This window comes from Lagenorhynchus albirostris, chromosome 16, assembly GCF_949774975.1.
Source record: "Lagenorhynchus albirostris chromosome 16, mLagAlb1.1, whole genome shotgun sequence".
NCBI classification, from domain to species: Eukaryota; Metazoa; Chordata; class Mammalia; order Artiodactyla; family Delphinidae; genus Lagenorhynchus; species Lagenorhynchus albirostris.
The window spans coordinates 53,269,956-53,286,403 of NC_083110.1; the positions used below are offsets into that span (position 1 = coordinate 53,269,956).

At 37.0% G+C, this 16,448-nt stretch overlaps 1 protein-coding gene across 1 annotated transcript in view; it reads right to left on the reverse strand.

Annotated features, from left to right (window-relative positions):
• Nucleotides 1-16,448, reverse strand: part of TM9SF3 (transmembrane 9 superfamily member 3) — a 76,566-nt gene that overhangs the window by 7,860 nt on the left and 52,258 nt on the right. The window contains exons 10-14 of the mRNA XM_060125683.1: nucleotides 15,259-15,398; nucleotides 12,387-12,455; nucleotides 9,036-9,182; nucleotides 8,455-8,538; nucleotides 8,252-8,328 (exon numbers count right to left, since the gene is read on the reverse strand). Coding sequence (XP_059981666.1) covers nucleotides 8,252-8,328; nucleotides 8,455-8,538; nucleotides 9,036-9,182; nucleotides 12,387-12,455; nucleotides 15,259-15,398 — 517 coding nt within the window. The remainder of the gene's footprint in view (nucleotides 1-8,251; nucleotides 8,329-8,454; nucleotides 8,539-9,035; nucleotides 9,183-12,386; nucleotides 12,456-15,258; nucleotides 15,399-16,448) is intronic.

Genomic DNA, 16,448 nt, shown 5'->3' on the forward strand with positions numbered 1-16,448 from the left:
AGGCTCCAGTGCTGGGCTGCCTCAGGCCAAACAACCAACAGGGAGGGAACCCAGCCCCACCCATCAACAGTCAAGCGGATTAAAGTTTTACTGAGCTCTGCCCACCAGAGCAACAGTCAGCTCTACCCACCACCAGTCCCTCCCAACAGGAAACTTACACAAACCTCTTAGATACCCTCATCCACCAGAAGGCAGACAGCAGAAGCAAGAAGAACTACAATCCTGCAGCCTGTGGAACAAAAACCACATTCACAGACAGACAAGATGAAAAGACAGAGGGCTATGTACCAGATGAAGGAACAAGATAAAACCCCAGAAAAACAACTAAATGAAGTGGAGACAGGCAACCTTCCAGAAAAAGAATTCAGAATAATGATAGTGAAGATGATCCAGGACCTCGGAAAAAGAATGGAGGCAAAGATCGAGAAGATGCAAGAAACGTTAACAAAGACCTAGAAGAATTAAAGAACAAACAAACAGAGATGAACAATACAATAACTGAAACGAAAACTACACTAGAAGGAATCAACTGCAGAATAACTGAGGCAGAAGAATGGATAAGTGAGCTGGAACACAGAATTGTGGGATTCACTGCTGTGGAACAGAATAAAGAAAAAAGGATGAAAAGAAATGAAGACAGTCTAAGAGACCTCTGGGACAACATTAAACACAACAACATTCGCATTATAGGGGTCCCAGAAGGAGAATAGAGAGAGGAAGGACCAGAGAAAATATTTGAAGAGACTATAGTTGAAAATTCCCTAACATGGCAAAGAAAATAGCCACCCAAGTCCAGGAAGCACAGAGAGTCCCATACAGGATAAACCCAAACAGAAACATGCCAAGACACACAGTAATCAAACTGACAAAAATTAAAGACAAAGAAAAATTACTGAAAGCAACAAGGGAAAAATGACAAATAACATACAAGGGAACTCCCATAAGGTTAACAGCTGATTTCTCAGCAGAAACTCTACAAGCCAGAAGGGAGTGGCATGATATACTTAAAGTGATGAAAGGGAAGAACCTACAACCAAGATGACTCTACCAGGCAGGATCTCATTCAGATTTGCTGGAGAAATCAAAAGTTTTACAGACAAGCAAAAGCTAAGAGAATTCAGCACCACCAAACCAGCTCTACAACAAATGCTAAAGGACCTTCTCTAAGTGGGAAACACAGGACAAGAAAAGGAACTACAAAAAACAAACCCAAAACAATTAAGAAAATGGTCACAGGAACATACATATTGATAATTACCTTAAATGTGAATGGGTTAAATGCTCCAACCAAAAGACACAGGCTTGCTGAATGGATACAAAAACAAGACCCAGGGCTTCCCTGGTGGCGCAGTGGTTGAGAGTCTCCCTGCTGATGCAGGGGACGCGGGTTCGTGCCCCGGTTCGGGAAGATCCCACATGCCGCGGAGCGGCTGGGCCCGTGAGCCATGGCCGCTGAGCCTGCACGTCTGGAGCCTGCGCTCCACAGCAGTAGAGACCACAACAGTGAGAGGCCTGCGTACCACAAAAAAAACCAAAAAACAAGACCCATATATATGCTGTCTACAAGAGACCCACTTCAGACCTAGGGACACATACAGACTGAAAGTGAGGGGATGGAAAAAGATACTCCATGCAAAAGGAAATGAAAAAAGGCTGGAGTAGCAATATTCATATGAGATAAAATAGACTTTAAAATAAAGAGTGTTATAAGAGACAAGGAAGGACACTACATAATGATCAAGGGATCAATCCAAGAAGAAGATATAACAATTATAAATATATATGCACCCAACATAGGAGCACCTCAATACATACGGCAACTGCTAACAGCTCTAAAAGAGGAAATCAACATTAACACAATAATACTGGGGGACTTTAACACCTCACTTACACCAATGGACGGATCATCCAAAGTGAAAATAAATAAGGAAACAGAAGCTTTAAATGACACAACAGACCAGATAGATTTAACTGATATTTATAGGACATTCCATCCAAAAACAGCAGATTACACTTTCTTCTCAAGTGCGCACGGAACACTCTCCAGGACAGATCACATCTTGGGTCACAAATCAAGCCTCAGTAAATTTAAGAAAATTGAAATCATATCAAGCATCTTTTCTGACCACAACTCTATGAGATTAGAAATGAATTACAGGGAAAAAAACGTAAAAAACACAAACACATGGAGGCTAAACAATACGTTACTAAATAACCAAGAGATCACTGAAGAAATCAAAGAGGAAATCAAAAAATACCTAGAGACAAATGACAGTGAAAACACGATGATCCAAAACCTATGGGATGCAGCAAAAGCAGTTCTAAGAGGGAAGTTGATAGCTATACAAGCCTACCTCAAGAAACAAGAAAAATCTCAAATAAACAATCTAACCTTACACCTAAAGGAACCAGAGAAAGAAGAACAAACAAAACCCAAAGTTAGTAGAAGGAAAGAAATCATAAAGATCAGAGCAGAAATAAATGAAATAGAAACAAAGAAAACAATAGCAAAGATCAATAAAACTAAAGGCTGGTTCTTTAAGAAGATAAACAAAATTGATAAACCATTAGCCAGACTCATCAAGAAAAAGAGAGAGAGGACTCAAATCAGTAAAATTAGAAATAAAAAAGGAGAAGTTACGACACTACAGAAATACAAAGCATTCTAAGAGACTACTACAACAAACTCTATGCCAATAAAATGGACAACCTGGAAGAAATGGACAAATTCTTAGAGGGGTATAACCTTCCAAGACTGAACCAAGAAGAAATAGAAAATATGAACAGACCAATCACAAGTAATGAAATTGAAACTGTGATTAAAAATCTTCCAACAAACAAAAGTCCAGGACCAGATGGCTTCACAGGTGAATTCTATCAAACATTTAGAGAAGAGCTAACACCCATCCTTCTCGAACTCTTCCAAAAAATTGCAGAGGAAGGAACACTCTCAAACTCATTCTAATGAGGCCACCATCACCCTGATACCAAAACCAGACAAAGATACTACAAAAAAAAAAAAATTACAGACCAATATCACTGATGAATATAGATGCAAAAATCCTCAACAAAATACTAGCAAACAGAATCCAACAAAACATTAAAAATATCATACACCATGATCAAGTGGGATTTATCCCAGGGATGCAAGGATTCTTCAATATATGCAAATCAATCAATGTAATACACCATATTAACAAATTGAAGAATAAAAACCATATGATCATCTCAATAGATTCAGAAAAAGCTTTTGACAAAATTCAACACCCATTTATGATAAAAACTCTCCAGAAAGTGGGCAGAGAGGCAACCTACCTCAACATAATAAAGGCCATATACGACAAACCCACAGCAAACATCATTCTCAATGGTGAAAAACTGAAAGCATTTCCTCTAAGATCAGGAACAAGACAAGGAAGTCCACTCTCACCACTATTATTCAACACAGTTTTGGAAGTCCTAGCCATGGCAATCAGAGAAGAAAAAGAAATAAAAGCAATACAAATTGGAAAAGAAGAAGTAAAACTGTCACTGTCTGCAGATGACATGATAATATACATAGAGAATCCTAAAAATGCTACCAGAAAACTACTAGAGCTAATCAATGAATGTGGTAAAGTTGCAGGATACAAAATTAATGCACAGAAATCTCTTGCATTCCTATACACTAGTGATGAAAAATGTGAAATAGAAATTAAGGAAACACTCCCATTTACCATTGCAACAAAAAGAATAAAATACCTAGGAATAAACCTACCTAGGGAGACAAAAGACCTGTATGCAGAAAACTAGAAGACACTGATGAAAGAAATTAAAGATGATACAAACAGATGGAGAGATATACTTACCATGTTCTTGGATTGGAAGAATCAATACTGTGAAAATGACTATACTACCCAAAGCAATCTACAGATTCAATGCAATCCTTAACAAATTACCAATGGTATTTTTTACGGAACTAGAACAAAAATTCTTGAAATTTGTATGGAGACACAAAAGACCCTGAAGAGCCAAAGCAGTCTTGAGGGGAAAAAAACGGAGCTGGAGGAATCAGACTCCCTGCTTCAGACTATACTACAAAGCTACAGTAATCAAGACAATATGGTACTGGCACAAAAACAGAAACATAGATCAATGGAACAAGATAGAAAGCCCAGAGATAAACCCACGCACCTATGGTAAACTAATCTATGACAAAGGAGGCAAGGATATACAATGGAGAAAAGACAGTCTCTTCAATAAGTGGTGCTGGGAAAACTGGACAGCTACATGTAAAAGAATGAAATTAGAACACTCCCTAACACCATACACAAAAATAAACTCAAAATGGATTTGAGACCTAAATGTAAGACCAGACATTATAAAACTCTTAGAGGAAAACATAGGAAGAACACTCTTTGACATAAATCAGAACAAGATCTTTTTTGATTCACCTCCTAGAGTAATGGAAATAAAAACAAAAATAAACAAATGGGACCTAAAGAAATTTAAAAGCTTTTGTACAGCAAAGGAAACCATAAACAAGACGAAAAGAGAACCCTCAGAATGGGAGAAAATATTTGCAAACGAATCAATGGACAAAGGATTAATCTCCAAAATATATAAACAGCTCAATTAGCTCAATATTAAGGAAACAAACAACCCAATCCAAAAATGGGCAGAAGACCGAAATAGACATTTCTCCAAAGAAGGCATACAGATGGCCAAGAAGCACATGAAAAGCTGCTCAACATCACTAATTATTAGAGAAATGCAAATCAAAACTACAATGAGGTATCACCTCACACCAGTTAGAATAGGCATCATCAGAAAATCTACAAACAACAAATGCTGGAGAGGGTGTGGAGAAAAGGGAACCCTCTTGCAATGGTGGTGGGAATGTAAATTGATACAGCCACTATGGAGAACAGTATGGAGGTTCCTTAAAAAACTAAAAATAGAATTACCATATGATCCAGCAATCCCACTACTGGGCATACACCCAGAGAAAACCATAATTCAAAAAGTCACATGCACCTCAATGTTCATTGCAGCACTATTTACAATAGCCAGGTCATGGAAGCAACCTAAATGCCCATCGACAGACGCATAGATAAAGAGGTTGTGGTACATATATACAATGGAGTATTACTCAGCCATAAAAGGGAACCAAACTGAGTCATTTGTGGAGATGTGGATGGATCTAGAGACTGTCATACAGAGTGAAGTCAGAAAGAGAAAAACTTATATCGTATATTAATGCACATATGTGGAATCTAGAAAAATGGGACAGATGAACCCGTGTGTAGGGCAAAAGTTGAGACATAGATGTAGAGAACAAATGTATGGACACCAAGGGGGGAAAGGCGCGGGGGGGGTGGGGATGGTAGTGTGCTGAATTGGGCTATTGGGATTGACATGTATACACCGATGTGTATAAAATTGATGACTAATAAGAACCTGCTGTATAAAAAAATAAATAAAATTAAATTAGAAAATTAAAAAAAAAACGAAAGATCTCATTAAATAACGAGGAGTTCGGGGAACAATATTCTGAAGGAAGGATGGCCAATAATACTAAACGAAATTTTTGATTGCCAAGGGATACACAGGATGTTCGCATATAACACAAATCCAGACTTAGCTTTCAGTTCCTATTCAACTTTCTCTCAAATTTGGTTAACTAATTATCACAAGGAAAGGTTATCACAGCGGCTATAAATAAAATGTGTAACTATAATACAGAGAACTGTCTTTCCTTATAGCTGGTGAAATTAGTTTTACTACTTTACAGTCAGTGTCATTTGTTTATGTGTGTACACAGTGGTCACATACATGGTATATACGAACAGATTCTTTTTTTTTTAACTTTTATTTTATATTGGAGTACAGTTGATTTACAATGTTGTGCTAGTTTCAGTAGTACAGCAAAGTGATTTAGTTATACATATATCTATTCTTTTGCAGATTCTTTTCCCATAAAGGTTATTACAGAGTACTGAGTAGAGTTCCCTGTGCTATATACAGTAGGTCCTTGTTGATTATTTTATATCTAGTAGTGTGTATATGTTAATCCCAACCTCCTAATTTATCCCTCCCCTCCATCTCTTTCCCCTTTGGTAACTGTAAGTTTGTTTTCTAAATCTGTGAGTCTGTTTCTGTTTTGTAAATAAGTTCATTTGTATCATTTTTTAGATTCCACATGTAAGTGATATTATATGATACTTTTCTTTCTCTGTCTGACTTACTTCACCTTGTATGATAATCTCTAGGTCCATCCATGTTGCTGCAAAAGGCATTATTTCACTCTTTTTTATGGCTGAGTATAGATTCTTTTTTTTAATTATCATGTAATATTATATTAGTTTAAGGTGGACATCATAATGATTTGATATATGTATGTATTGCAAAATGATCACTCAATAAATTTAGTTAACATCCATTACCTTACATAGTTTCAAAGGTTTTTTTCTTGTGATAAGAACTTTTAAGACCACTCTCTTAACAGCTTACAAATGTAAAACACAATATTCTTAAATCTAATCACCTTACTGTACATTACATCCCCAGAAGTTATTCATCTTAAAATCGGAAGTTTGGACCTTTTGACCACCTTCATCTCTGGCAACTACCATTCTGCAGAACAGATTCCTCTGATGAAAGAAGAAAGCAAACTTGGTACCCTAAAGAGGTCCACAAATGTCATACCAGGACCCAGGTTTTAACAAGATAATTCTGTTTTCCTTATTCTATTGCCCATCCTATAGCTAAAGGCAGAATTACAAAAAGAAAAAAAAAAAAAAAAAGTGTGTGTGGGGGGTAGTTCTGAATTATACACTATCTGGAAACATCTCCAGAGTGATTATTCATTAAGCCTTACATCATTCCTATAAGGTAACTAGGGAATTAGCTTCATTTATTGGGTAAAAACCTGAACCAGAAAAAAAGTGAGCTGCTTGTACATTTTCCCTTAAGATACCTCTGCCAGGACTCAGTGTCATGAAATTGCTCTGAGGTGAAAACACATGGTGTAGAAACCCAAAGAATCTACAGAAACAAAGACACAACCCCAGAAGAGAAGGACAGCCCAAGACGCTTGGCCGTCCTCAATCCCGTAACAGCAGCAGCCGGCACCCACTGAGCATCTGCCATCCACCTGATGCTTACCCACAGTCAGTCACTGACTCCTCAGCACAACCCTGCAAGGTAGGTATTACTACTGTTTTGCAAATGAGAATGTTGAGGAAGAAAGGTTAAATAATTTGGCCACAGTAACAGGGCTATTAAGTAGGGGCAATACGATTCACAACCAGGACTAATTGGTCCCCCAAAGTCTAGCTCTTCCCAGAAATTCTCCACCATGTCTCCCATGTAACTGGCTATCTCTTAACACCTAATAACAGACCTGCATTACACTTGGTGCTTTACACACATGACACTATCACAAATAACTACTCTGAAAGCTATGCCCATTTTATAGATTAGAAAATGAGATTTAGAAAGGTTGATACGCCTTCCCATGGCCACAAAAAACAGTGAGTGGCAGCATGGAGATTTAATCCAGGTCTCTCAGGCTTTTCAGTCCATGTCTTTCCCATTTTTCATGCTGCTTCCAAAAGTTCTTTCTTTGTTTTCTAGTTATTTCACACATACTAGAGACTCTATTATTGGTGATAACTATCACGTCTTCCATCTAAGGGAAGATTGTGATAGACCTATGAAACAGTGGTATTGTCCTCATTTTACAGAGGCTTGGAGAGCTTAGGGAACTGGATCAAGGTATAGAACCACAGATGGCACAGCCAGAACTTAAGCCCAGTCTACAGACACCCAAGCGTGTACTGGTAACCAGTCAACTGTGCTGCCTCCTGGACACTGCTACCTCCATGAACGGTGGAACAGAAACTTCCAAACAAAAATCATTCAGCCAAACCTTAACCTCTTTACATAATAATCTTTTCCAAAGGATCTAAACTAAACAAACAAACAAAAACAACAATTCTAAACATGAATAAGAAACTAATTGTGGTATGGAAAATAAAAATAGTGCTATACAGAATTACTAAAAACAGGAAAGTAAAAAAGAAATCAATGAGGTAATAAATTAGATTTTGAGGAATAGTCAGAAGAACTGAAATCAGATGCTTGAGTTTATTTTGGTATTCCTGATCAAACAACAGAAAGTAGTTTCTTAATTTCCAATTACTGTATTTTTCTGATTCAGAAACACTCAAAGATTTACTCATGATGTTCCAGGAAGTTCAGAACTTACCACACATTATCCCTAAGGCTGTGCTAAATACCGCCATATATCCAAAGTAAAATGATGTCTGAAATAAGCCATACATCCTGAAATAAAACCAAAAAATTATATATAGTATATCCATTTTTACTTTAGACATAAGGCCTAAATTCTAGTATTTAAATGACAAACTTAGCTTCTAAAATACAAAATGAAAAAATGTCTCCACTTACTTTGTTTTGAAAAAATAGTAGTAAAAGGAATACATGTAAACATAAATTGCAGTTGATGCAGCAGAGAGAAAACTTGTCCATTGCCTGAGGAAAAAAAGTAACCCTTTTGAATGGATGGCACTGAAAGATTTTAAAGCAAAGACTTTTATAAAAATATCCTTTAAGATTCTGTATATTTAAAAACAAATGCATGTACAAATGTACAATGGCATTTAAATATATCAACGAGGAGAAAGCCTAAGAATTGGAAGGAGAGATCCTAAATTTTGTCAAAATTTGATAAAAAATTTTATCAAATTTTACTATTATAAATGACCCTAAATAAACCATTTCCTTTTTCAGACCTGTCTCCTAGTGTTTAAACTAATGACCCTCATTAATACCAACAAAATTTTTTTTGACTGATATTATTTTTCCTCTAAAATCGTCAACATTTTTATAATTGAAAAAAAAAATCCCTATACTATCTTAAGGAGGAAAATTTCTATACAGATCTTTTACTCCACTTGATACACTTCAAATGGAATCTTATTTTAAAATATTATGGTCCCCAGAGGTTCTTCCCAGAAATAAGTACTCACCACCTATAATCCTCTGCATTTAGTAGAAAGTATGTGCACACGATGGTCACACAGACGGTCACAATGCACAGGATGACCAGCACCAGCATCATGAAGCCATAGACATAATAGATCTTATACGCCCAGAAAGATGTGAAGATGAAATACCTAAATACAACACAACGAAGACACAGTTTTCTAGTCTTTATTCATGTAGCTCACACTGCTCTTGCTAAATCTCACTTGCATCTTAGTTCTCACTTTTTTCTCACTTAAATCTCAGTATTTTTCTTTCAAGTAACTTCCAACAGTTTCCCTTACCCCCTTTTCATCAAGTCATTTAAAATTCTCTCAAAAATATTTTCTTAGATAATCTTTCAAGAACACACTCATTAGTAGGGTAGGGTATCCATCTCTAAGCAAACTAAATAAATTAGAAACTTAAGGAGTATACTATGGAAATGAAAATAGCTAAAAATTGTTATTTTTTAAATAAAGTCAATTTCCTTGTTCTTTCATTTTTTTCTAGATATGACACTTTATAAACAATGTATTTTATATTTTATAAAACACCCTATTAAATTAAAAAAAGGTTTGATATAGTAATAATGTATAAAATTAGGAAAATAAAAATAATTAGGAAAAGAAAGCCTATGGAAGCTTCATGCCATTTTCACAGTACCACAAAAGAAAGGGCATTAAGATTTTATACCAAAAAGAGACCCTTTATTCTAATTCCATTACACAAACCATAGTTAAACAAAAAGCGTTTTTTTTTTTTTTTTTTTTTGCGGGACGCGGGCCTCTCACTGCTGTGGCCTCTCCCGCTGCGGAGCACAGGCTCCGGACGCGCAGGCCCAGCGGCCACAGCTCACGGGCCCAGCTGCTCCGTGGCATGTGGGATCTTCCCGGACCGGGGCACGAGCCCGTGTCCCCTGCATCGGCAGGTGGACTCTCAACCACTGCGCCACCAGGGAAGCCCCAAAAAGGGTTTTTTAGCCTCTTTTCTTTTTCTTGTTCCCTTCTGCTTGTTAGTTACCTTATTTATCACCAATTCTTTCAACAGATATTTACAGAGGCCCTATACATATCAGAGAAGCAGTGAGAACAGAATTGAAGACAAAGTCTTTACTCTGAAGGAGATTAGTTCAGTGGGAACTAGTAAAGGGGCAATCATGACACACAAGTGCTTCTCCAATGCACCTAACAGGGGCAACTTACTGGTTTGGCTGGGTGGGGCTCTGGGGGTAGGGAAGGGTGGTGAGAAGAATCAGATAAGGCATGGTGGGTGGGGAGCTAGAAGAATATTCCATGCATTGGAACAGCAAAGGCAAAGGCTCACAAAGGAATTCACTGTATTTAGAAAGACTCAAAGTAATTCAGTATGGCTAGAACTTCAAATGAACTGTGAGAGATAAGAGATGAGGCTGGGGAAGAGAACAGGGCCAGATTCTATATTATGAAGGTCTTTATTGACTATGTGATGGGGTTTGGACCTTACCTCAATGAAAATGAGAAGTCTTTAGCAAATAAGTGACATGATCAGACTGATACCTTAAAAAGACCACTGTGGCTACCAAGAGGAGAACAGGTGTGAGGGTGGTCAAAGCGGAGAAGTTAAAGATACAGCAGAGTGGCTACCAAACAGAACAGAGTACCCGAGAAAACAGGAAGAGATGTGATCCACAAGGTAGCATGGACAGGGAAGGAAGGAAAAAATAGTGGCAAGTCAAATCAGGGTGAGGACACAAGTCAGAAAGTACAAAAGAATTTCTCGAACTGGTTTTTATTAAACCATGAGCTAGAGTGACATGCTCTCCAATCCCTCTAAGGTGCCGACTAATACCCACAGCTGGCAGGTGACCCCCAGGAGTGGCCCAAATCTATGTCAGTTGTCCTTATTCGTGTAATTAGACAATTTAAATGTCACATAAAGAAATAAACATGATAGCTAAAAGAATTATGATTTCTATGAAAATTATGTTGAATACTTTGGAAAAATTCAATAAGGTGAGCCACTAAAAACAAGTGATAAAACTGGGCGTGGGTGAGACAACTATAAAAGACTGGGGGACAAATGTACAAATCTAGAAGGATTCTGCACTTAGGATACTTCAGACAGGTCTTTACATTCCTGCTCCACTTTAAAAAGTTTGGAAAATACAGAAGATGCATTATGAATTTCAAAGGTAAAAATGATGGAAACGTCAACTAGGTACAAAGGCAAGACCTTGGCTCTCTATATTTTTTTAAAATCAGTGAAAGATGTACCTTTAGTTGTTTTAAGTTAAAATAATGTTATGTATGTATCTTTTTTTAATAATTCCCTTACATGAGCCAACTTTTCCAATTAACCAACTGTCAGATTCAATCACACCTCTTAAGGAGGCATCCACTGTACAGGAGAGAATCAGCACTGGGGCGTCTGGAAACGTGTAAGGAAATTTTGAGTAGTCACAATGACTGGCATTTCATGGGCAGGATCCAGAGGTGTATGACTGCAGTTCTTGAAAAAGTCCCATACAAAGAACTGTCTCTTCTAAGATGCCAGAGCATTCCCGTCAAGGAACATTGGAACACAGGCTGAGAAAAGAAATGCTTATATTTTGCAGTGGGGACCAAGGATGCAGATATGAAGCATGGTAACTGGGCACAAGATGGCATATCTCCCCCCCGAAACACATACATAATTCCCAGCACTCCTGTGGGCCTTGATGGAAGAAGACTAGGAATGAATGTGTAACCAAAGATGTCAGGATCTTGACTAACTGGTAGGTAATGGTTTACCTAGTTCCCTGGACCCTTAGAAATATTTTAAAAATAAAAATCAGTAATTTCTTATATCATGTAGCTGATCAAAGGCTAGTCTGACATGCATGCATTCTCTAGCATGCATGCTTTGACTTCTAAGATCTCCTGTTTGGTGAGAAAGGTCTAGAACACAATACAAAAACAGTATAAGCTTCACCTAAATATTTGAGAACAAAGCAGAAAATCACTCTTTTTTTGCGGTACGCGGACCCTCTCCCTGTTGCGGCTTCTCCCTGTGTTGCAGAGCACAGGCTCAGGACACGCAGGCTCAGTGGCCATGGCTCACGGGCCCAGCCGCTCTGCGGCATGTGGGATCTTCCCGGACCAGGGCGCGAACCTGTGTCCCCTGCATCGGCAGGCAGACTCTCAACCACTGCGCCACCAGGGAAGCCCGAAAACCACCTTTTGACAGACTACATAGACCCCTTTCTAGAAGCATGGACTTAACAAACTAACTCTGTTAGATGCCTGCCCATCTGATGATTCTATACCTATCCTAACTCCTAAATTTTCTTATTACAATGAAATCCCCCAAAGCATAAATACATTGCCAAAACTTACATTTCAATAAAGATTGAGCCAAAAGGTAAAATTCCTCCCAGGCAAACAATAACTGCAGGCTCCATGAACCTGGAAAATATTAAAATTAACAGTAAACTTCTAGTATGATTTCCACATTATATTATATAAACCCTGATAATAGAAATCAGATGCTTGGTACTTAAAAATAACCTAAGGATAGAAACAAACCAATAAACAGAAAAACAAAAATTCAAAGAGGCACAATACTGAGAGGGGACTTCAAATTAGCCATAGGTTATAGTCAAAATTCTTTTTGACATTAAAGGCCGAGATAAGAACTTGTGGAACACAAATACTTGCTTACTGGCAGAACTCAAGAAAAACTATGAGTATTTGCTCCTGTTCTATACTTTTCAGTAACTTCTAAAAATTTTCGTCATTTACCTTACAGAAAGCCATAGGGAAAGAAAAGTCTTGAGACCCCCCTGCATCTGAAATAATGTTTCCCAAATTGTGGCCTTGCCAATCTCTTTGCTCATGCTTTCCTTGGTTCAGTAACTTGTTCTCCTATGAATCACACAATTAAGGTATTATGGGTTCTGAGTTATAAAAGGAGTCAAAGAATGAATAAAAAATAAAATTCAAACCTCATTCATTCACTCAACAAACATTTACTGATTGCAATCGGTAATTCTCCACCTGCAATGCCTTCCCTTGTCTCACGGTTCTCTCCTGCGAGCACTGACTCAAGTGTTCGCCCCATAAAGCCTTTCTCGGGTCTCCCAAGAAGAGGTGGGTTCTTCCACTGTCTCTTGAACGTAACTCCATGGCAGCACTTACCACACTATACTGTACTGTCTAATTAAATACCTCACTAGATTATAAACCCTGGCATGCAGAAGCTATTCATCTAGGTATTCCCAGTGTCCAGCACAGTATGTGGCACATAAAAGATAGTAAACTACTATTGCTGAAATGAACAAACTACAAAACTGAGAAGAAAATGAGTTTGAGAGCCGAAAAAAAGAATTTTAAAGTCTAGTCTTCTTTCCTCCTTTTATAGAAAGCCAAGATCCACAGAGGTTAAAAATGACATGCCCGCCAGATCTAGTATTCAGATTTTGGTTCCCATACAACTATATAAAGAAAATGAAGAGACACGCAAGGCTTCCTACACCTAAATGTGACCCATGGTTATTAGCAAGGTCGCGTGTTGCTCCTTCCTCTCCTTCACCAGCCCTAGTGACCCAGAGGAACTTTTGTGATTTCTATGCTTTTCCTTTAACCTTATCCTCCCCAGTAATGGGTAAAGGAACAAACATTAGGGTATCAATGAGCCTTAACAGTCTAATCTTGATTTGAAGATAAAACTGACTTTAAAAAACAGACTACAAAAGTTCTCATAAGCACCAATCCTAGAGAAAAAGAACACGGACAATTCCTAGGACTAGAACAGATCATTCTCCTTTACACTACGGGGCTATTTCATTCAGCCTCCACTTCTGCAAATGTCTACATACCTCCAAGTCTACAAAAGACTATATAAGTACTTAAACATAAGTTATACTTACAATATAGCAAAATATCTAGGAATGGAGGCTTTTCAATATATATCCCTTATTATGACTATGTAGAGTCGACCGTATAGCTATTCTTATGAGATGGGGAATAAAACAAATGTACAGTAAGACTGTTCTATTTATGTTTGCAAGTAAGAATTAGGAAAATAAAGAATGCAGAATAGCATAAATCAGCACTAAAACGTTCAATTTACTAATTTTATTTTATTTTTTATTTTTATTTTATTTTTTTTGGCTGCGCCATGCGGCACATGGGATCTTAGTTCCCTCACTAGGGATAGAACCCACACCCCTTGCAGTGGAAGGGTGGAGTCTTAACCACGGGACTGCTGGGGAAGTCCTCAATTTACTAATCTTAAAAAGCAAAACATATAATGAGTTCACATTTTGTTCAAATTTGAATTATGAAAATTAGAAATATAAACGTATTAGTAACATCTCATTTTATGTCCAAAAGTTGAAAAAATACAAACCATCTCAAGTTAAAAATCCATCAAGAATCACTATTTCAAAGCTGAATGGTCAAATGAACTATATGCTTACACTATTGCAATAGAAGAATCGCTTTAGCTGTTAAACAGAAATACCTGTCATCCTTTGTCAGGATTAAATCTTGAATTATGGGAGAGCCTCAAAAATACATTTTGTGCATAAAATGAGAAAAATGTATTTGAGAGATTCTATACTATCCCAGAAGTGAAGGTAAAGAACATAGGTCGGTAAGTTATAATTGGTCTCACTACTAATTCCTCTCTCATTTGATACAAAATCTATGGCTATAAGTCAATGTTGTTTCAAATAATAAAATATCTGGAAAGGAAAGTGAAATTAGAAGTCAGGGGTTAGCAATCTTTTTCTGTAAAGGTTCAGACAGTAAGTATTTCAGGTTCAGGTTTTGCAGGTGATATGGTCTCTGTCATAACTACTCAACTTTGATGCCACCCTGTAAAAGCAGTCACAGACAATATATCAACAGGCATGGCTATATTCCAACAAAATTTTATTTATAAAAACAGGCAGCAGGTCAAATCTGGTTTATAGACTGCAGTTATACAACGGCTGCCGCTTTAGGTCCCACCCACCTCTGTGCACTAGTGTACTTACCAAAGCATTTGATTTCTCTGTAAATGGCACCAATATTCAAAAAAGTGAAATAAGCATATCATTTATTACTACTCCTAGCAATATAAATTGAAGGAAAAAGTAAAAAGACAAATTCTTAAGTTTAAACTTATAAATACATGCCAATTCTAAAAATTATGTATACATAATAGCCTTAGGAATTTATATATTGTGAGAAGCAATCACATAAAATTTAGCATTCTCTTTACCATTTTTTCTCCGGTATGGGACGAGGCACGGCATTGACACGACACGGAAAGTTCGGTTGACCTGACAGATTTCGGCCAAGTATTGTACCAACAAGATTTAGAGGAAGGATAACAAAAAAACAGATGCAACAAACGGCCACCTGTAAATTAAATTAAAATATGTGTGATTACTCAGAGAACAATAACACTAATAAAAACAAGTAAAAACGACACTTAAAAATTTAAATACAATTTGATCACAAGAGAAAATGTTTAAGTTCAATATGGGTTAAAATTGTGCAGAATATATACTAATGGCAATAGGAAAAGAATGTGCTTTCGAATATTAGAATTAAACTAAATACAAGTTGAACTGTTTCCTATCTACTGTAGTTCCCAATTTTTCCTATTCTTCCATACTGTCCCTACTACAATCCTTTTTTCCTCTCCTTTCACTTTCAGCTGTCATGCTTTTAACATATCCTTTATCTTTTATCATTATAACCAACTTATTTACTTGCCTACACTTCATTGAGCTCCTAATATGCACAAGGACCTTTATACATGTTATTTTTCTACTTTACAGATGAAGAAAATGAGACTTGAGAGAGGCTAAGTAACTTCCCATGATCACACAATTAGTAGGTGGCCGAACTAAGATTTCAATTCAGATCTGCCTGTCTCAATCTGTCTGCACATTTCTATTCTACAATGCCTTAGGATCTTAAAAATAGAAGAATATCACTATTTATGTACATATGTGTATTACTAAAATAATGAGTATTTTTCTGCCAATTAGTAATTCAAAGTCTAAAGTTACAGGGAAGACCACACAGAGATTCTAGAACCAAAATGGTTAGTTAATAAATAAATTTATTTTTGTGATTTTTTTTTCTTTATATGAATCTGTACACTCAAGGAGACACACTCAAGCTCTTTTCCAGCCAGCATCTGGTTAGGATTATTTCACTCTGAACTTCTAAAACTGGAATAGGACTGAATCACCTCTAAGATCTCTTTCAATTATACATTTTGGGGTTCTAATAAATCAAAAGTAAAAGTGAGATGCAGCTCAATATTAAAGAAATAAACAACCTAATCCAAACATGGGCAGAAGACCTTAACAGACATTTCTACAAAGAAGACATACAGATGGCCAAGAAGCACATGAAAAGCTGCTCAACATCACTAATTTTAGAGAAATGCAAATC